At 36.4% G+C, this 21,604-nt stretch overlaps 2 protein-coding genes across 2 annotated transcripts in view; one reads left to right on the forward strand and one right to left on the reverse strand.

The window, feature by feature from the left end:
• The first annotated feature begins 2,982 nt into the window (after window positions 1–2,982).
• On the forward strand, window positions 2,983–5,193 carry LOC132169607 (F-box protein SKIP19-like). Its single transcript, XM_059580619.1, has 2 exons — window positions 2,983–3,302; window positions 4,965–5,193. The coding sequence occupies exons 1-2, from the start codon at window positions 2,983–2,985 to the stop codon at window positions 5,191–5,193; spliced, it is 549 nt and encodes a 182-aa protein (XP_059436602.1).
• Window positions 5,194–11,276: 6,083 nt separating this feature from the next.
• LOC132169608 (uncharacterized) overlaps window positions 11,277–21,604 on the reverse strand; it is a 21,647-nt gene continuing 11,319 nt past the window's right edge. Inside the window, exons 3-11 of the mRNA XM_059580620.1 lie at window positions 15,886–15,928; window positions 15,064–15,171; window positions 14,900–14,950; window positions 14,707–14,784; window positions 14,514–14,627; window positions 13,954–14,150; window positions 13,482–13,551; window positions 11,688–11,741; window positions 11,277–11,524 (exon numbers count right to left, since the gene is read on the reverse strand). Coding sequence (XP_059436603.1) covers window positions 11,477–11,524; window positions 11,688–11,741; window positions 13,482–13,551; window positions 13,954–14,150; window positions 14,514–14,627; window positions 14,707–14,784; window positions 14,900–14,950; window positions 15,064–15,171; window positions 15,886–15,928 — 763 coding nt within the window. The 3' untranslated portion in view covers window positions 11,277–11,476. The remainder of the gene's footprint in view (window positions 11,525–11,687; window positions 11,742–13,481; window positions 13,552–13,953; window positions 14,151–14,513; window positions 14,628–14,706; window positions 14,785–14,899; window positions 14,951–15,063; window positions 15,172–15,885; window positions 15,929–21,604) is intronic.

The raw sequence follows: 21,604 nt of genomic DNA on the forward strand, positions 1-21,604 counted from the left end.
CGGACCTCTTGCCTCATTAAGCATTGAGTGTTCGCGTAAAAATGTGCGAAACTCAAGATTGGTTGATTGTATGGCTAGTTTGGCTTCGTAGCCTTTTTGACTTGAGTCATTAAGCCCTTAGGGATGTTTTACATTTAGTGCCTAAAACCATCTTGTTTAGGAGTCATTGGGCTAACACTCGTTACATGGGTCAGTTAAAAAGCTTAAGGGAGCTAAGCATTACACAGCCTACAAAAAAAAAAAAAAAAAAAAAATTCATATCTTGCCTTGGTTGTTTCATTTGATGGGGTAGATTCACAGGAGGAGGAGGAGATCACCCCATTGCTTGCTTCGTCCATTAGTAGAGGGGATGAGTCACAACCCACACATGCACACCATTAGTGGACAAGGGGTGAGTGGGGAGACCCCATGCTCTCACTATGGAGGGGGTGTGGTTAAGTTGTGACCCACCCACCCACCAACAAAGGAGAGGGTTGGGGTCACTCTATTGCCCCCACCTCCCACTAGTAGAGAGTGTAACATTCCCTAAATTGGATCAAGTAAATCAGTTCATCTTGACAGGGTTATTGGCAATTCCTTCAATATAGTTAACTGGTAACTGACTAAGGGAATCACCCATTCACTAATCAGAGTAAATACAACACGGAAGGTGAAAAGACATCATCTGAGACTTCCATACTCATGAGGTGTACAAGCATTACCATCCATTATTGAGTTAGAGCTTGAAAATTACCAATCAAACCTTGTACGATGAAGAGGTGGCTAATAGGGTAGATTTGCTTTCTGGAGATCATCGAACATTCGGTGTACTATTCTTGAACGTTTGGTATACTTTTGTACTATAGTTCTAGTGTTTTTTACTCGTAAGTTCAGTGGTCCCTAGGGGAACGTTCGATGCTAGGGTTTCAATGAATGTTCGGTCCTCCATGAGCGAACGTACGGTTAGGAGGTAAAACCAAAATTGATATTTGGATTTTTCTAAAAATGTTTCATGCCATTTTTTTTAAAAAAATTAGTCGGTGTTTTATAAAGTTGATTAATGGTCATTTTAAAATACATTTATCAAATTCGGGGAATCACAGAAGACGTGTGTTGATCGTGACCCACATACCCTACTCGTAAGCGTGGGTGGGAGGGACGACCTACCCATGCTCTTACTAGCAAAGGGGGTGTGGGGGACACAACCCATGCCCTTTGCTAGCAGGCAAATGGGACAATGGGGCAATCCCCCATCCCTCTTTTGTTGGTGGGTGGGGGTAACTCAGCTATTTGCATAGGGCATGAGTAGGGCTACTATACGTACCCCATGTCCTCTATGGGTTCTAGGTGGTCACCACACACCTCCTTTCCCTTATTTTTTTTATTTTATTATTATTTTTTTTTTACCATGTGTCAAGCTAAGATGATATTTCTATACCCATGAAGCTACTTTATTGTGTCTGACGTGTTCTTACATTTGTGTCACAATTTTCTTTAAAAACCTTAGCTATAGGTCTACAAAGGGATCGATGATTTTATAACAGAGCATACATTAAAGAGTGATTTGATCAATTTCAAACCTTAGAGAGTGATTTAATAAAATTATTAAACCGCCTAATCTAATCTTTACAATATTTTCCCCCTAAAATTACTTCTACAAGAATGATTGAATATAAGCCTTATACAAGAGGGAAACTAAATTCTCCAATTTGTATTAGATCCTGAGGATCATTTACCACCTTCTTAAAACAGGAATTCATGAGGCTAAAGATAGTAAAACAAGTAGCAATTCAAACCCTAAATATTGTGAAGTACTATCTTAAATTCGGGGAGATCACCTAAAGCCAAATACAACCTCGATTTATGCCTCACCACACACACACACATATACTTCTCATATAAATTTAAACAGCTCCCTCATCAATATAACATCACTTGCTTTCATTCAAGTACGATGGCAATGGCGAAAGGAATGGTTGTTTGCCTTTGCATGATCATGCTTTTGGGCTTTTGGTTGAAGATACAAACGCAACCGTAATCTGCGGCAATGAAGATCCGCTACAGGTCAGTTATGGATGTATGAAGCCACCTTCATCACCTGAGAGTTATGAAAAGCCACCTGCTAATGCTTGCCCAAGAGGGAAAGGGTGTCGCCACCCACAAAAACACAGATTTAATACAGAAACAAAATGAAGAAAGAACCAAAATTCCATGCGTTTTCATTTGCTCATGTTAGATGTATAACTTGAATGTATGCATGCACCATGCATGCATGTTATATGTATTTTTGTATTTTGAGGCTAATTAATAAACTTATGATTATTTTATTTTACTTTGAAATAAAATACAAACTTAATACAAAATTAAAGGGTTAGAGTTAAGTAGTTTTACTTGTTTTATTAAATGTGTCGAATTAAGATTAGCCTATATAGTTTTATACCATACATTAACACGATCAGAACCAGACAAGTGAACACAACCCCTATCTTTGGGTCCATTTGGGATTGCGGTTTCAATAAGTGCAATTTTAAAAATTCTATTTTTAAAATCGCAAAGGTATTTGGTAAAACATATTAAAAAGTACTTTTTTATCAAATATTTGTTATGCGAAATCGTGATTTTGGTTTAAATTCACGCTTTTTCAAATAAGCACCTCTAGCTTGCTTATATAAATTACAAAAAAAAAAATTTCTTCCTATTTTAGATTATGTGCTTTTTAAATTGCAATGCCAAACTCCATACATTTGTAATATCTTTTAAGAATACAGATTATTCTTGCAAAATCGCAATCCCAAACGCACCCGATGAAAGACCCACAGAGGCTCCTCCCTCAATGTTCTTAAACCTTTCTCGAATAACTGTGGCTCTTGTAGTTGATTAGTAGCAAGAAGAAACTGAAATTTCTTCAAAATTTGCAAGAATTAATTCATTACAGAATAAAAACCCCAAACCCCATGACTTGATTTTCCTGAAAAATCCCAGTCTTCTCAAGAAAATTTGGCAATGGACACTCCTCCTGGCCTTGCAGACGAGTTCCACAACTGGCTGGAGCTACCATGGGATGTGACGGCGTCGATTTTGCTGAGATTTGACACCATCGAGATCCTGACTAGCGTGCAGATGGTGTGCTCTCTGTGGCGCAAACTCTGCAAGGACCCCTCTATGTGGCGCACCGTCCACGTGCGGAACCCCTACTCCCATTGGGTGGTCTCTGACCTTGAAAAGATGTGCCGCCAAGCCGTCAATTGCAGCTGCGGCCAGTTGGTGGATATCTACATCGAGTACTGTGGCGACAACAAGCTCCGCAGGCACATCGCTAACATGTATTTTCTTTATTGTTTAGATTTGAGTTGAATCCTGGGCAAGAAATGAAGGTTTTGATTGCTTCATATCGGACAACTCAGTTGTGAGTTGTCTGCTGTGCACGTGTACAAATTGTAAACTAAATTTTTTCAATTATTTAGGCTCCGTTTACTTCGACGTAAAATGGTTTCCTTCGTAAAATAGTTAGTTTTGTTTTCTTGTACAGTTGGAGAGTTGGAGTTAGTTTGAATCTAGTTGTTAGTTGGTTAGTAGTTTGTTATTCTTTTAGTTGAGGATATAAACAATTGTATTTCATCATTTAGAAATCAAGTTGAATATACAGAAAGTTCTTTCAATCTCTCTATTTTTCAATCTGCAGTTCATCTTGTTCTTGTGCTCGTTTTTCCTTTCTTCCTTTTTCTTTGCATTCATCTGTTATAGATTGCAAGCTTGACATGGTATCAGAGACATAATCACAACTGTGATTCTTCTGTGTTTCTTGTTTGTCTTCAATGGCAGACAATATTCCATCCTCTTCCGCTCATCCAAATGATTTTCAAGCTTCAATAATGGCAGAAAATCATCCACACACTTCTCAAAATCATTTGCCAAATCCTTTGGGCAGATAATCTCCCAAACACCTTTTCAAATCCTTTTGCAAACACTTGTTATAATGATCCGTCTAGTCCACTTTTTCTCCACAGTGGTGACAATCCAAGAATTCTATTAGTTCCTCAACCACTGACTGGAGACAACTATAATAGTTGGAACCACTCAATGCAGGTTGCTTTGAGTGCCAAGAACAAGATGTGTTTCATTGATTCTTTTATGCCCAAACCTTCAATGTTTGAGACTTATTACAATGCATGGGTTCATTGTAATGACCTTGTAGTTTCATGGATTCTCAATTCCATTTCAAAGGAGATTTACCCTACTATTACTGCATCACATCCTCTAAGGATATGTGGCAGGACCTTAAGAATCGATATTCACAAAGGAATGGCCCTAGAGTTTTTCAGCTACAGAAGGCTATTTCAGTGGTTGCTTAGGAGAATTCCATTGTAAGTCAGTACTTCTATTGTATCAGTGGTTGCTCAATAGTTACAGGCCCATTTCTATATGCAATTGCTGTCATTGTTGTCGTATGCAGTCCATTCATGTGCTCTATAGCCAAGAACGTGTCTTACATTTTTTTTATCGATTTAAATGATTCTTTTTTTGCTGTTAGAGCTCAGATTTTTCTAACAAACCCTCTTCCCTCCATTAACAAAGTCTTTTCTCTCATTATTCAAGGGAAAGACAAAGGGAAATTTGGGTTTAACTTTAAATTCCTGTTGTGTTACTCTAGTAAGGAAATCACCACGCAAAGTGTATTTTTTTTCCACAACTGCATAAATTTTACATATAAGTTTATTTATACATATTTAGTAGGAAGATGTAACATAAATGGATTATAAGGTCTATTTTGATTGCCTCTTTTCACCATATTTAGCATACCAAATTAATGTCACGCGTCTCTTATCTATTCATTGCATGGTATAATTAATGTTTTTTTTCAAGTCCTTGATAAGTGCTAAAATACACATATTTTAGCCCCTAATTTACATATGTTAACCTCTTAGTTTCGTTATTTTGTGTTGTTTTATTTATTTATTTATTTTTGTGTTTTTGTCTATTTTTAGGTGTTTGAAGGAAAAGGAAGCACTTTTGGAAGTTTCAGGCATAAACGGCCAATTTTGGGAAAAAGCTGGAGTTAGGATCGATCGCACCAGAAGCAGGCTCGAGCACAGCAGTGCTCGTGCGCAGAAGAGCAAGGATCAAGCGCAGGCTTGCACTCAAGCACACTACCTTCGGATCGAGCACACTCGCGTGGCCCAGATGCGGAAAGACTTCCTCTCCAAGTTAACTTAGATTTTAGAAGTCCTAATTAGACTAGGAGGCTATCATCCGATTTTATTAGGTTTTCTAGAGGCTCTAGGGTTTTCCTAGGCCTATAAATAGACCCCTTAGCCTCTTAGAAACATAGACAATTCTGGAGAGAGAAATAGGAGGCTACTTCAAGAAGCGTTTTCCGGTTTCTTCTTTCCCTTTTCTTTTGTAGTTTTAGTTTCATTATGTGCAACTAAATTCCTAGTTAGGGCTAGATTGAAGCCCTAATCATGTCTTTTTAGGTTTTAATACTAGTGCCTTTGTTTTAATCATATTGTGGTATTTTAATTAATTATGTCTATGTGATTGAATTCCTCTTATTTTGTGGTATGGATTTGTTAATTAAGTCAATTTAGATGACCAAATCTTGGGCTTAATAAAGTGACAAAAGAACCTCATCATGGGTTCTTGGCTTAATTAACATGGGAATTAGGAGTATATACCATGCCCTAGAACTCATGTGTTTGTCGATCTCCATAGAATTATGTTTTCTTAAAAAACAACTTAGTAGATACCATGCTAAATCCTTTAGGGAAGAAAATAATTAGAGTAGATACCATGCCTAATTCATTGCTTAGGGAGATCAATAGCTTAAGATGTAGATGCTATGCCCTTAGGTTGACTAGCATTAATTATACCATATGATTGGAACATTGGCCTACTATTTTCTTAATTAGTCTGATTAATGGTGGATGTCAAAACCCTAACCCTTTCATTATTCTTAATTTCTTTTCATGACAAATTATGTTATTTTAATTTGGAAAATTAATTTTGAATAAAATCATTAATCCTCATGGGAATGATCTCGTATTTGCCTAATATACTATCATTTTGATCTTGTGCACTTGCGAGTAAAACGTAGCAGATATTTGCCTTGTCACAACAAGTTTTTGGCGCAATTGCCGAGGATTGTTTGACTTTTTAAGAATTAATTTTTCATTTATTAATTTAATTTTTTGTTTTCTGGTTTCCACAGCTTCTGTGTTGTCTACGGAGGTACGCTCGAGCGCCCATCCAGGGGGATTGAGCTCACCAGTGCGATTGATCGCACATCCGGACAGTGGCATAGAAACTGTTTTAATTATAGATTTGATTTTTTTTTTTCATTTTAATGGATGCCAATTTTATTTTTATTTTCCTTTTAGTTAATTTTCTTTTGTTTTACTCATGTGGGGTGTCATTCCAACACCCCATATGAGCACACCATTCTCTATACTAGGTAATGATTTCTACTCTTCATGGAGCCACCAGTCTCATCTATCATGACAAGATCAAGCTCCTGCAAATCAAGATCCACAACAGCAGTATCAGGCCAAGCCACCTCTTTCGAAGAGCTCTAACCTTAAAGAAAATGTGTCAGCTATTATCAGCTGAATGGATGCTAGTAATCAACTGGTGCGATCCATCGACACCAAGATAGAAGCTCAAAAGAAGGCTTCTCCCATCTACTGGCCTCACCAATACGAAGAGGTGCCACCTCCTCCGAAGAGTTATGACTTTTCATCTCTTCTCAGTGAATGTGAGACCAACAATCAACTGCTACAGTCCATCAATGCCAAAATAGAAACTCAAGAAGAGGAGTTATATCCCATCTATTGGCCGCCACAACAACAATATCAAGAAGAACCATCTCTTTTGACAGTTTTTGATCTTAAAGGTAAGACGTTGAATTTTATGAGCGAGTCTAATCAGATGGTAAACTCTTTATAGGAGATGGAGAACTTTCACTCTAAATCAATTACCGGGATAGAAGCTCACCTCAAGCAAATGTTAGATACCCTCAAAGAAGAAGAGCTCCAAAAACAGTCGGTGGCCGATTCCAATGGACACTACAAGGAGGATGAGAGTTTTTGGTATCATGAGCAAGCATTCATCACAGTGAAGAGTGATGAAGTGGTTGAAAATCAAGTAGAAGAAAGGAAGGAGGAGCAAATTGAGGTTCCACATGATCCACATCGGGAAAAAGAAGAGAGCACTCAGGCTTCTTCAACATCAGCTCCTATTGCCGAAGTACCAAGAGACCAGGAGAGAAGTTTGTTGTGGCTATACAATGAGCAAAAAGAGACCATCAAGGTAGAAAAACCTATTGAGTATTCTTCTCATGTTATTCCAATTCATGATTCCCTTCTGGATGAGAAGCTGTTGGAGAACACTCAGAGTGATTTGCCCCGATCTGGAGACATTTGGAATCACCCTGCAATAGAAAAAATTCATTCTCTTTGGTGCAAGAGAAGAAAATACTGGTGTTTCAAATTTAAAAGGAGCATCACAGTCTGGCTGAAAAAGTTAAACTTAGCGCTTATGGGAGGCACCCAATAGCATATCCTTTTATTTTTCTGTTTGTTTTTCAGTTTATTTTTGTGTTCTTTTTGTTTTCCATTGTTGTTTTAGTGTTTTGTTTTTCAAGGACAAGTGTACTTGCGTTCAAGTTCGGGGGTGTGCTATGAGCCATACCATTTGTTGTGCAAATTTTAATATACTGACAAGTGCACAAATCATTTGCAATATAATGTTTGGAAAGTGCGAGGTCGAACCCACATGAAATTTTGTTTTTAAAGAGAAAATTATATTTAAACTAATTAAATCCTAACCTAGTTCCAAAAGAGGTTTGAAATTTTAGGGTTTTTAAAATTAAAAGACAAAACATTAACTAAATAAAATAAGCTAAGAGACTAAATACTAAGGTTGTGGAATCCACACTCACCAAATCTTAACAACAAACTTCATGTTCATCAATATTAATCTGAAGTTCTCACAATTAAAATCTTAGATATGTTTTACTATGCTTCAAACAGGTAATCAAAACCATCCCATGTGGTTACTCGGGTTCGATCCTCTGCAACGGCGCCAATAACTTGTTGTGCATATTTTAATATACTTGCAAGTACACGAATCATTTGTAATATAACGTGTTGCAAGTGCGAGGTAGAACCCACAGGGAATTGAGTTTTTGAAGAGCAAATTATATTTAAACTAATTAAATCCTACCCTAGTTCCAAAGGAGGATTGAAATTTTGGGGTTTTTAAAATTAAAAGACAAAACATAAACTAAATAAAGTAAATTAAAAGACAAAATTCTATGGTTGTGGAATCGACACTCACCAAATCATAACAACAGACTTCATGTTCATCAATATTAATCCGAAGTTCTCACAATTAAAATCTTAGATATGTTTTACTATGCTTCAAACAGGTAATCAAAACCATCCCACCATCCCATGTATGCATTCATTGCACAAATCACAAAAGAAATCCAAATTCAATTGAAACACCAAATGTATCCGAAGAACAAATCACAAGGGATATCCAATTTTTTAGGCAAATAAAATCAAGCAATCAATTATGTGAAATTATCTCAAATCATCAAGTGTATCCTTGAATCACAAAAGATATCTATGAATCACCCCACATTGAAAAGAAGTAAAACAATTGAAATATTAAACTCAATAAAATCGAATAAATAAAGACTTACATAAAAGCAATCAATATTGTTCTTCATTGGTAAGGCTTCATCCCCAACCTTAGTTAAGAATTTAGCTCCACATTATTGAAAACTAAAATCTAAACCTAAATTGAAAGAAAAAACTAAACTCAAGACTTGTCTACTTTTCTTGAAGCTTAGCAGGCTTAAGAGAGTCCTAGAAACCCTAGTAATCCTAGGAAAATAGGAGGTCTGTCTCCTAGTCCCAAAATAAGACTGAAAAACTAATTTGGCTTGGAAAAGGAGTTTGGCCGCCTTCAAACCATGCGAGTGCACTTGAGCGCCTGGCTAGTGTGCTCAATCGCACTCGTGCATGCGTTTCTTCTTCCGCAGCGTAGCCACTACAAGAATTTAGGTCTTTAGGGGCAACATTTTTTGGATGCTAAAAGTCCTAAAGTGGACACTGTTGACAACATTGTCGACTTTTGGATGCTAATGGGTTGGATGCTAATTTTCCGACCCTAATGATCAATTGTGTGATTATCAGCGTCCACTTATAAGTGGACGCTAATGATCACTTTTAGCCTTGACAATGTGGACGCTAAAAGTCGTGGATTTTTGTCGCTGAAGCTGGAGTCAACGGAAGGCAGAGTCGACGCTAGTGCTCCACTATCAGCATCCACTCAAAGTGGATGCTGATGGTGGACTAGTAGCGTCCACATGGAGTGGACGTTAATAGATAACTATTAGAGTCCACTTTTGTGGACGCTAATGGTCCTAAAAAGAAAAAATCAACCATTAGCGTCCAAAGTATAGTGGACGCTGATGGTTAACTATTAGCGGCACTGTGCGCTAGGCTCTGGTGAGCCGCAATGGAACGGCGCTTCTCCATAGAAGCGAAATCCTTTTGCCTGTCAGCGAAGGAAGGGTGTCCTGATCTTCGTTTGGAGGAAAAGAGAAAAGGGTTCATAGGGGTAATTTTCGTGAGTCACCCTTGTGCTTCTTGGTTGGTGGATACGGTTGAGGAGGCGAGTCAATCTATGTTGAAGGTTGATATTGCCAAGTCATACCGCGAGGGCGATAAGGCTTTGATGGTGCATGGGGGTGTTAATAAGGCAGGTAGTTTCTTGGAGGTGGCCGTCTTTGCTGAGAGAGGTCGTAAAGGAATCATTTGGCTACCTGCGGGCCGTGGTGGGAGGGGATGGCGTCGTTTTGCAAATGAGTTGCGGAGGTTGTTGGGTCCACCAGCCCCTGTGCACCCTGTTCCGGGGACGTAGATCAAGCTTGGTTTGGGAGAATCCATCTCTGGATGTCATCCTGGGCGCTCCTTTACAGAGGTTCTTCGACTGGCGTCTGGTTCTAAGGAGCCTCCCTTTGGGAGGAGGGTAACATCTTTGCAACTCATTGATCTTTTCCCGGTGAAGGACTCTTTTGAGCCCTGGTACGGTGAGTATGAGTCGCGGGTGATGGTGGATTGTTTGGAGTTGGAGTCACCGGATCCTGCTAATCCTATTACATGTTCTATCCCGGCGGCTGATCATACGAAGAAGGAGAAGAAGACGACTAAGACGATGCTAGGTCTTTTACGTTCTGTTTTGGGTCGGGTCCTAGCTGGGTTAGTTAAAGGACTATTAGTTGGGCTGGGTGTATTACCCTTAAGGACAAAACGATGGGTTTTATCTGCTTTTTTAAAAAGCGTACAAGGCCTTGAGTTTGGGTCTCTCCTTAAGCCCAAACACGCTGGATATTTCAAGTCAGGTTGGCCCAGGGGTATGAAGCGTCGTGTTAAGTGTTTGCCTAAGTCTCAACAGTGCGGGTCTGCCTCGCCGGGAGAGTTTGATTTTTTGGCCGATCGTAGGGAGGCGTGCGTATCTGAGGCATGTGCGCTGGTCGCTGGTGGTCTCGCCGGGGTTTCCAGTGACGATGCCGAGTTTTCGTTCGTGGGGCTATTGTTGGCGGAGGTGCATCCAAAGTTACCTCAACAGGGATATGCGTCGGGGTCTGTGTCTCTTGATATGGCGGCGGCCCCTGTATTTCCGACGAAGGCTGCTCTGGTGCCGGAGAATACCCAGAACTGGTTGTTGACTCCGGTGAGTACCCCTGTCTCTCCACTGCCTCCGATGATGGTCTCTGCTCCTCCGGTGGGAGCTGGTGCTGTTCCGGGGAAGGAGGTTGAACCTGTTAAGACTGCTCCGGCGAAAGGGTTGCTACGTCGGGGGGTTTTTAGGGTCTAGAAATGCTTATTCTTCTTCTCTGCCTGGGATGAAGGAGGCTTCATCATCGGTAAAAGGTTCTAAGGTTTTAGTCGAAGATTCACAGATATGTTTTACTTCGGAAAAGCACGCGGCTGAGCTGGGTTTGAGAATAAGCGAACCTTTTCCTCGAATGTCGGAGAGTGGTGCTCCGATTTACTCCTCTATTTCCAAATCTCAAATAGGGTATGCTCGGAGGGTGAAGGAGAAGCTTGCTAAGTAGTTGCAGAAGAACAATGAGCTATTTGCCGAGGTTGTAGTGGAGAAGCTTGCTAAGTAGTTGCAGAAGAACAAGGAGGTATTTGCCGAGGTCATATTGAAAAGATATATAAATGATCCTAATGAAAAGAAACAATAAAAAAGTCATGACAAAAGAATACCAAAAAGGCAACCAAAAGTTTCTAGCCATGCATATTGCTTATCAAATTGAAAAATCTAAAGTGAAATGATTACAAATACAAAAATTCAGTCTGCCGATAAGAGAAATATGAACATTACAATTCACAATGTCCAAAAGAACATGCTCAAAACACCAAAAGGAAGATTTTCTAATTTGTAAAGGATAAATATGAAGATGCACGCAATAACGCCATTACCAAGTTGCTTTTCCACAGGTTCTAATATCAACAGTTTCAGCTAGCTGTTCAATCAAAACACTAGCTAATTAGCGTCCCAGGAAAAAACGCTCAATGATCAATACATAGATCCATATAAATCACACAAAATGTCCATGTTGAGAAGGAACAGAAACTTAAATCATGGAAAGTATGAATAACCAAGATTGATAAGTTAGGAAATCTTACTGATGAATTATCATCATTCAGGGACAACATCAGTTGTCTCTTAAATTGTTCCAACTGTCAATTCAAAAAAATATGGCAGCACTTGTATCACATGACCTTGCAGCATCCACAATTTGATAGCGGTAGACAAATCGAATAAACCAAATAGACAGTAACAAAAGAAATAAACTCTGAACAGGAGAACAAGGAACAAGAAAGCAGATACGTAGACCTAAAACAGCTGAACCCCTAAGCTGAAAATAGGTCAGTAAATTTATCTCTCAGGCAGTAGTCTAGCAAAGAGTTCCATTAGTACAGATAGAAGCATGATAAGATCAGGTGGGATTAAATAAAGATATGGATATAAATAGAAAAATTAATGAAAACGTGAAAATTCTATACATATTATTCACACCAAGATGCTATTAACATCACAGACAACAAATTAAGTTCAACTTCTTGAACTAAATGAAGACAATCTAAAATACAGGAGAAGCCAACTATACTGATGCCAAACTTACCATCATACAAACAGTTCTTTGTGACAATTATTTTTATGAGATTATTCAAGGTAACCAGCTCAAAAAAAGATCATGACAAATAGATTAGTCTATATTCAAAGTACTTCTGATATCTCACATTTGCTGGATATTTCAAAGGAAGTGACATTTCTATCTGTTTTACATCTATGACGTTTGTCATTACAATGAGGTCATTAAGCTTATTTCTTGGAAAGCAATTTTGTGGTAGTTTTAGTACTAAACCTTGGATTAAAACCTAGGATCTGATTAGCACTGTTGAGAAATGACTGTTGTTTTAGTTAATTAAGTGAATGTTAGGTGTCAAATAATTTGTTCACCATTTGGTGGGAAGGTACATTGGAAGGAGAGAGACCAGGAGGAAAGAGAACCTACTTTCCTCCAATTCCAAATACAACATGACCCAAAAATATGGAATTATCCTCCCTTACAATCCAAATTTTCTACGCAATATAAGTCCAGAATGACTAATAACAAAAAGGATATTCAATCAAGAGCTACTTCACCCTCTTCACTGAAGATACAGTTTAAGCAAGTCATGATGAGCCAACATATACTGATTTTAACTCATCTTGGGTTACCCAACACAACCAGAAAGATATTTTAGAGCTGCAGACTTCTTCAATAAGGTTTATGACTTAATGCCATTTTTTTTTTTTTTTGTCAAGGAACTATTAACTTTTACAATTTTGCAAAAGAAACGATTTACAACATGCAGCAGATCCTAACCATTTGTATAATTTTTTATGTTGACTATGACTAAACAAATTAGAAATAGTGCTACTTTTGCATCAATTGAGCCAAAGTTACCATTCTATTCTAACGACTTTCTTCGTGTTCAGAGTCCTCTTCGTGTTATAAAAGAAGCCTTACCAATTATCTACTTATTCAATACAGCAGCAGCTATAACAAACAACATGCTATTACAATCAACTCAAAACCTCAAAAAACATATGTTGAACTCAAGTGGATTCATCTGCTACAGAACTCCACAATTAAGTAACCCCAAAAGCAACAAAACAGGCACTAGAAGCAAAAAAGGCTCTTACAATCACCTCCAGTAGTTTGGGTCTGAATTACAAATCCAAACTTGGAGCGACTAATTTGTGGTTTGGCCGATATTTTTCCATCACATGGGGGACTGGAAGTTGATTAAATTTTGTTACTAAATCAAATGAATGCTTGAGAACTAACACAAGTTGGGACATGGATCTCGCAAAACTATACTGTGAATTGAAATAGAATGCCAGGTTGCACAAAAACTCAGAGAGAATACCTGATATAGGCCTTGTTCACAAAGAATCAAAGGAAGGAGAGCATCTGCTGCACTGCTGACCAGATCAGGGCTGAATCATAAAATAAGCACTTCAGAATATGATAGAAAAGAAAGCAAAAAGGTAGCCCATTAAGTGGATGTATGGATAAGTACATGTGTGCATGCATGCATGGATGTGGGCGTGTGTGGAGGAGAAGATATCTCCCTTCTGTTGAATGGAGCACTGAGCGTCCCTCACTAGCATTTTGTACAGAAATCCCATGGGTACTTGTCAAATATATGTTCCCCTTTTTCTTCCTTTTTCTTTTCTTTTTTGGTTCAAAGAAGTGTGATTACAAAACTTTATTCACCTCTAGCATCACTATGAGGGGTGTCCAATACAAGCGTGCTATATATGCATATGGATGTATATAGACATAGAGTATAAATCATCAAAACCAAAACCTTAATAAAGATAAAGTGAATCTTTGACCTGTAATCCTCAAAGAGGAGTAACTGCAGCAATGAATGAAGGAACCGGCTCAAAATGCCTTCCTGCAAATTTCCACCTGGATCTTTAAGTCCAGAAATATGTAAGCCCAAGCCCGTTTTACCACAAACTGTCTCAGTGTAATGGTAGGAAGCAAGAGCTTTCAGAGCTCTTAGACACATATCAACCACTTCTGTGTCCTACAAAATTCACCAAAAAAGTTCAGCCACAAGTACAACACATGAAAGTTCCTAATCTATATATATATATAGTAAAGAAGTTTCTTGTGTAAGAAAGCAATGTCAAATTGTACAGATAGAGGAATGCAATAACCCCCAGAGGCCACAACACAATTCCCCTCCTATCCAACACAGACAGAATCCCCTTTCCACCTGATGCTCACCTATTAAGGGTAGGGTCCATGAAGACTACAGTGGTCATTGATTAAGACATTTATATACAGATATGTACAGCAATATTTATATATGTTACCCAATTGACATCATGGTCTTTATTTATTATTTTTTTCAATGTCATACATGATAAAGCATGCTACTATTTACCTGGTAGTGAAGACCAAAATCAAGAGTGCCAAGTACATGAGTGAAGGCTTCTCCATTTAGTTGTGCAACTGTTTCAGGATAAACCTCTAAGAGGTGTGATAGCAGAGAGAAGTACTGCACAAAAATGCACAGTATATCAGCTTCAAAAAAGAACACCAGGGTTTTTTCTTTCATGATTGATACAAATGCTTACATCATGACATGGCTTAGGATATTTCAGCAGGTCCAAAGATACCAGAGGGGTGACTATGTGAAGACCAAAACAAACAACCTGCAAGACCAATACATAAGAAATTTCATTTCTAATCTTTTACTTTCTGTTTGCTAGGCAATTCATTAGATGCCGCCTATAGAAATTATGTATGTTAACTGCAAACTGAAATTACCTGAGATATATTTGTGCCCTGTGTCTCAATAGAATCTGATGAAAAATCAACCTGCAATATTCAATGCTTCCCAATAAGGATCACTTAAAACCTTAAGGTAAACAATACCCTTTCCAACGTTTCAACTTATTAGAAAAAACAAAAAGAAAAAAGGAAAAGTATACCAGATCTTTTGAACAAAGGCTTGAAAGGAGTTGAAGAAGAGCACGCAAATCCTTATACTTCTCGGTCTTTGCCTCACTAAGTAAGCTGCTTGAAAGGCTTAGTGATATCTGGAAAAACAGGGAAGAAGGGAAAAATGTCAAGGGAACAATACATTAGTAACTCTAACTAATATGCTAACAGAGTGGTAAGAAAGCATGTCAACAACAATGATTATGTAATAGTCAATTCCTTACAAAAAACAACAAAACAATTACAGCATTAGAGAAAAAGTTCCAACCCACAGGTAGAGAAATAAATTCCAGAACACAAATTAATATGAAAGTACAACAATAACAAGCAATGACGAGGTCTTTCCTGTTAAGTACTTTCATAACATATTAGAAAATTGGAAAGAAAATGTAAGACTATGAAGGATTAAGAAAAAGTAGCAGGTACAATGATGTTAATCTTTGAGCTGAATCTGGAAAAAAACATGGTAAAGCAGAGGGTGAGTATTAAAATAACAAAAATAAGCTGTCCTTATAAGCAATTTAATCAACTTCCAGTCCCCCATGTGATGGAAAAATATCGGCCAAACTACAAATTTTGTCGCTCCAACTACAAATTCTATCTGGTGCAATATTTTCCAACACATGATACTAAAGATTACAACATCAAGCAGGTTTATATACAGAAATAATAGTGAACAAGTCATAGAAAAATCATAAAACCAGTTTAGTTTAACTGACATTGATATATCAAAAAATCATAAGAATACTGAGAGAAGAGCATCATTTCTTTTTTTAAAAATAAACTATAAGAAATTGAGGCGAAATACGGACCTGAAAAAGATCTATTTCTTTAAGCAGGCTGTTGACTAAGGACCTGAAGTAAATCAGTGACAGTTACGTCAGAGAAACAGACATTAACCAGAACAAAGATACTTCTACAGAAAACAAGAGAGAGAAAAGTAAAGTAAAAAGTTACCAAACTTTCTAAAGCAGACATCCAAATCATCATATTATACACTATGCCAGATATTGGTGTGCTCAGGATTTGGTCAAATAACAAAAGAAGTATACCAAATCCTCACATGCTGATGCAACCATACAATTTTCCAGTCTAACCTCTCGTCCGTATCAAGTCAAATGCATAAGTTCTCATCCGAAAATCCATCCTTGGATTTGGACAAACTAAATTTCAGGATATAAAGGTTTAATTAATCTAAGCAATGAAATGGATTTGGGAGCCAAGAATGCAAACCAAGCTTCCAAATCCACAAATCTATGTTGAGTGCGCCGGAGTGAGTGAGAGAGAGTGAGAGTGAGAGGGTGATGAAGGAGGTGGGAATTTGGTGATTAGAGATTTTGGTCAAAAAAATATGGACTGAAAATTTCAGAAACGCGCCAATAGATGGCGCTAATTCTAACGGGTGACCCAACTTTGTTTTTTTGTTTTGTTTTTTTTTTTTTTTTTTTTTTTAAATTCCTCAAAAAAAAAATTTCTTTAAAAGTTATTTTAATTTTTTAAAAATAATGTTAATTAAAATTAAGGGTAAATTTAAAATTTTATAAAGATATAAGGGTATAAAGGACATTTTATCATTTTTAGGGTAAAAGATAATTGACGTGATATTTATCTTATAATTAATTAATAATTGAACATTTTAAGATAATATATATTTCACATTTTCACGCCAAATCCTAATGGAGAGAGATATTGCGTAAAATTATATGTTCGTTGAGTGAAACATTAAATATGTTTTTATTATTAAAATATTAACTACAAATTTAAAGTTAATACATTTTTAATATAAAAGATCATTAAGGTGATATTTATCTTATGTTTCAAAAAAAAAAAAAAAGTGATATTTATCTTATAATTAATTATTAGCTTAAATTTTTAAGATATGTAGTAATTTAACAGTTTAACGCCAAACCCGAATGGAGGAGGATATTGCATCAAATTCGATGTTTGATGGGAGAAATATTCTTGAACTTATCACTATTGATATAACTAATATATAAAGATAATACAAAATCCAAAGAGTTTAATAGATCATTTAATCACATTACGATCGATCAGACTAATATGTACTAGTATCAATCGAAATTGATTTTATCAAATGTTCAATTGAACCTTCAATCATGTCAAGTTCTATTGATTATATCCCGATCAATATAACTAATGCACTAATATAATATAAAATGCTTAGAGTTCAATTAAATGTTCGATCGAACATTTAATTTGTTTGAAGTTTGTTCGATCATTTGATCTTATCACGATCGATCGAACGAATGCACTAGCTAGGACCAATCGGATGTCTGATCAAACATTCAATTTCAATTGTTTCAATCATTTGATCTTATCACGATCATTCGAACTAATTCATTATGATTGATCGAATATTCGATCAAACCTTCAATTTCAATTGTTTCAAGTTTGATCGATCATTTGATCCTATCATGATCAATCGAACAAATGCACTAGGACCAAACAGATGTTTGAACGAACCTTTAATTTCAATTGTTTCAATTTTGATCGTCACTTCATCCTATCGCGATCAATCAAACCAATTCACTAGGATCGATTAGACTAGATCGATACTTCGATTTTATCACAATTGATCGCACATTCGATCAAACTTCAATGTGTCAAGTTCAATTGATTATTTGATCCTAGCACGTTATATCAAACTAATGCACTATGATTGATTGGACGATTGGTTGAACCTACAATCGTATAAAGTTCGCTTGATCATTTGATTGTATCACTATCGATTAGACTAATCTACTTCGATCAATCAAACTAATTCACTAGGACCGATTGGATATTCGATCGAACCTTCAATTTCAATTGTGTCCAGTTTGATTGATAATTGATCCTATCATGATCAATCGAACTAATTCACTAGGATCGATTGAACCTTTAATTTGTTTGAAGTTTGATTGATCATTTAATCCTATCACGATCGATCGAATATCCGATAATTTATATAAAATAAATAATGACATCTTATTGGAGGTAAATTTTTGGGAAATAACATTTTAACGCCAAATCCTAATGGAAGGAGATATTGCATCAAATTATATGTGCGATGAGTCAAATATTAAATATGTTTTTATTATTAAAATATTAACTACAAATTTAAAATTAATAAATTTTTAGTATAAAAGATCATTAATGTGATATTTATCTTATAATTAATTATTAGCTTAAATTTTTAAGATATAGAGTAATTTAACATTTTAACGCCAAACCCGAATAGAGGGGGATATTGCATCAAATTCGATGTTCAAAGGGTGAAATTTTCTTGAACTTGTCACTATTGATCTAACTAATATATAAAGATAATACAAAATCCAAAGAGTTTAATAGATCATTTGATCGCATTACGATCGATCGAACTAATGTACTAGTATCGATCAGAATTGATCTTATCAGATGTTCGATTGAACGTTCAATCATGTTAAATTCTATTAATTGTATCACGATCAATATAACTAATACACTAATATAATATAAAATGCTTAGAGTTGAATTGAATGTTCGATCAAACTAATTTTTCATTTTTATTAGAGTTGAATTGAATGCTTAGAGTTTAATTTTATAAAAGTTTTAATTTCAAATTAAGAGAAAATTTATAATTTTATAAAAGTTTTGAGGGTATAAAGGACATTTTATCATTTTTAGATGTTCAATTGAACCTATAATCTTCTAGTTTTATTTGTTTTTAATTTTTTTAATTTTTGTACGAGCGTTTTAGCGTCCACTATTGAGCTTTTATTTTAATTTGTTTTTTATTTTTTTATTTTTGTACAAACTCTTTAGCATCCACTCTAGTGGACGCTAATTCTCAATAATATATTTTTAGCGTCCACTTTGAGTGGACGCTATTGAGCTTTTATTTTAATTTGTTTTTTATTATTTTTATTTTCGTACGAGCGTTTTAGCGTCCACTCTAGTGGACACTAATTCTCAATAATCAGCGTCCACTTTGAGTGGATGCTAATAATATATTTTCAGCGTCCACTCTATTGAGCTTGAATTTTAATTTGTTTTTTTATTTTGTACGAGCATTTTAGCGTCCACTCTGGTGGACGCTAATGCCCAATTATCAGCGTCCACTTTAAGTGGACGCTAATAATATCTTATCAGTGTCCACTATTGGTGGACGCTATTGAGCTTTTAGTTTAATTTGTTTTTTATTTTTGTACCAGCTCTTTAGCGTCCACAGTAGTGAATGCTAAAGCTCAATTTTCAGCGTCCACTTTCAAAGTGGACGCTAATAATATATTTTCAGCGTCCACTTTGAGTGGACGCTATTGAGCTTTTATTTTAATTTGTTTTTTATTTTTTTTTTAATGTTTGTACGAGCGTTTTAGCGTCCGCTCTAATGGACGCTAATGCTTAATTATCAGCGTCCACTTTGAGTTGACGCTAATAGTTATTTTTGTCACCCCTAATAGTTTTCCCGCCTCTGGTATAATTCCCGCTAGTATATTAGCGTCGACTTATTAGCGTCCACTATAAAGTGGACGCTAATATTTATCTTTTCGGTCGACTATTAGCGTCCACTTCAATGTGGACGCTAATACTCAACTATTAGGGCCGACTTTCAAAAGTCGACGCTAATAGGTAAGCATTAGCGTCGACTTTACAGTCGCCCTTAATAAGTCGCCCCCGATGAGTAGATTTCTTGTAGTGAGCGCTCATGCGCTGGTTGTTGGCTTGTGGACGTGGGTGCGCTCGAGCGCAACCCATCTGTGATTGAGCGCACATGCACTCGAGTGTAGGGTTGTGCACTCGATCCTAAGCCTCCAGATTGCTCTTTTTCCAACTTTCTTCAAGACTTTGCAATTTTCCCTTTTAAGGTGCAGTTTTTCTTCATCGACCTACAAAATACTAAAAACAAAGAACTAACACAGAACATTAGATTAAGACACACCTAAAGGATTAACTAATGTAAATTAAGGAGGCCCAAATATGCAATATTTGGCACTCATCACCATTCCAGCCAGTTTCCCCCATCTCCCAGGTGAGATCTTTCCATGCTATATACATATTGAGGACAATGTGTCATTTATGTTTGGGGGTATGAGAGACACTTTACACACACTTTGTTCCTATTTTTGTTTTGTTTTTGAAGAAAAAAAAGTGCATACTCATGTCTATCTTAATTTTTTTTTTTTTTTTTTGATCTGAAACATAGTGATTTGATTTTCATTGGTGAGTTTAAAATCTTGAACACATGATCAGAAGATAGAGTTTATAAGTTTGATTACTTACTTTGGGCATATAAGGAATTCACCTGTTTGATTTGATTTGACACAAGCATATTAGCACATAAATTGTGGGTACAACATGTGAGCTTGATGTGTATGTTTCTACGTCTTGGGTGAAATTGGGTGACTTGTTGAATGATACTTTGGCATGAGTTGTAAAAAAAAAACAAAAAAACTGGGTGACTTGTTGAATGACTCAAGTTAGTAAGTCCTTAGGGGTGCTTACACCTAATGCCTTAAAACCATATGGTTTGGGATGCATTGGCTTAACACTCGTTACATGGTTGAATTAGAAAGCTTAAGAGAACAAAACATTGCATCGCCAGACCAAAAAGAAAAATAATAATTTGACTCCATGCCATAGTTTTGATGAGGATACCAGTGGAATTTGAGATATTGCATATTGGAACTACTTGGAAGCTTCATATTTATATGCTAGTTCACTTTACACCATTTTGAGCTTGTGATACTTTAACCCTCACAAGACTTCATTCGTCCTACTAGCGATGCCTAGGGGTTTAAAGGCTTATTGTATATGCTAAATGTAATCGTGTTTCCTACGACAGTGGAGATAGAGTAGTTTTTGTTTTCGTTTCCTCTTATTTTTAGTGTTGTATTGGGGGACTAGCAACATGTAAGTTTGGGGGTGTTATAAGTGCTAAAATACACATATTTTAGCCCCTTAATTTACGTATGTTAACCTCTTAGTTTTGTTATTTTGTATTGTTCTATTTTCTTTTTGTGTTTTTGTCTATTTTTAGGTGTTTGAAGGAAAAGAAAGCACTTTTGGAAGTTTCAGGCATAAATGACCAATTTTGGGAAAAAGCTGGATTTAGGATCGATCGCACCAGAAGTAGGCTCGAGCGCAGCAGCGCTCAAGCACATATGTAGGATCGATCGGACTAGGAGGCTATCATCCGATTTTATTAGGTTTTCTAAAGGCTCTAGGGTTTTCCTAGGCCTATAAATAGACCTCTTATCCTCTTAGAAACATAGACAATTCTGGAGAGAGAAATAGGAGGCTACTTCAAGAAGCATTTTTTCGGTTTCTTCTTTCCCTTTTCTTTTTTAGTTTTAGTTTTATTATGTGTAACTAAACTCCTTGTTAGGGCTAATCATGTCTTTTTAACTTTTAATACTAGTGCCTTTGTTTCAATGATATTGTGGTATTTTAATTGATTATGTATTGTGATTGAATTCCTCATATTTTATGGTATGGATTTGTTAATTAAGTCAATTTAGATGACCGAATCTTGGGCGTAATAAAGTGACAAAA

This window comes from Corylus avellana, chromosome ca2, assembly GCF_901000735.1.
Source record: "Corylus avellana chromosome ca2, CavTom2PMs-1.0".
Lineage (NCBI taxonomy): Eukaryota > Viridiplantae > Streptophyta > Magnoliopsida > Fagales > Betulaceae > Corylus > Corylus avellana.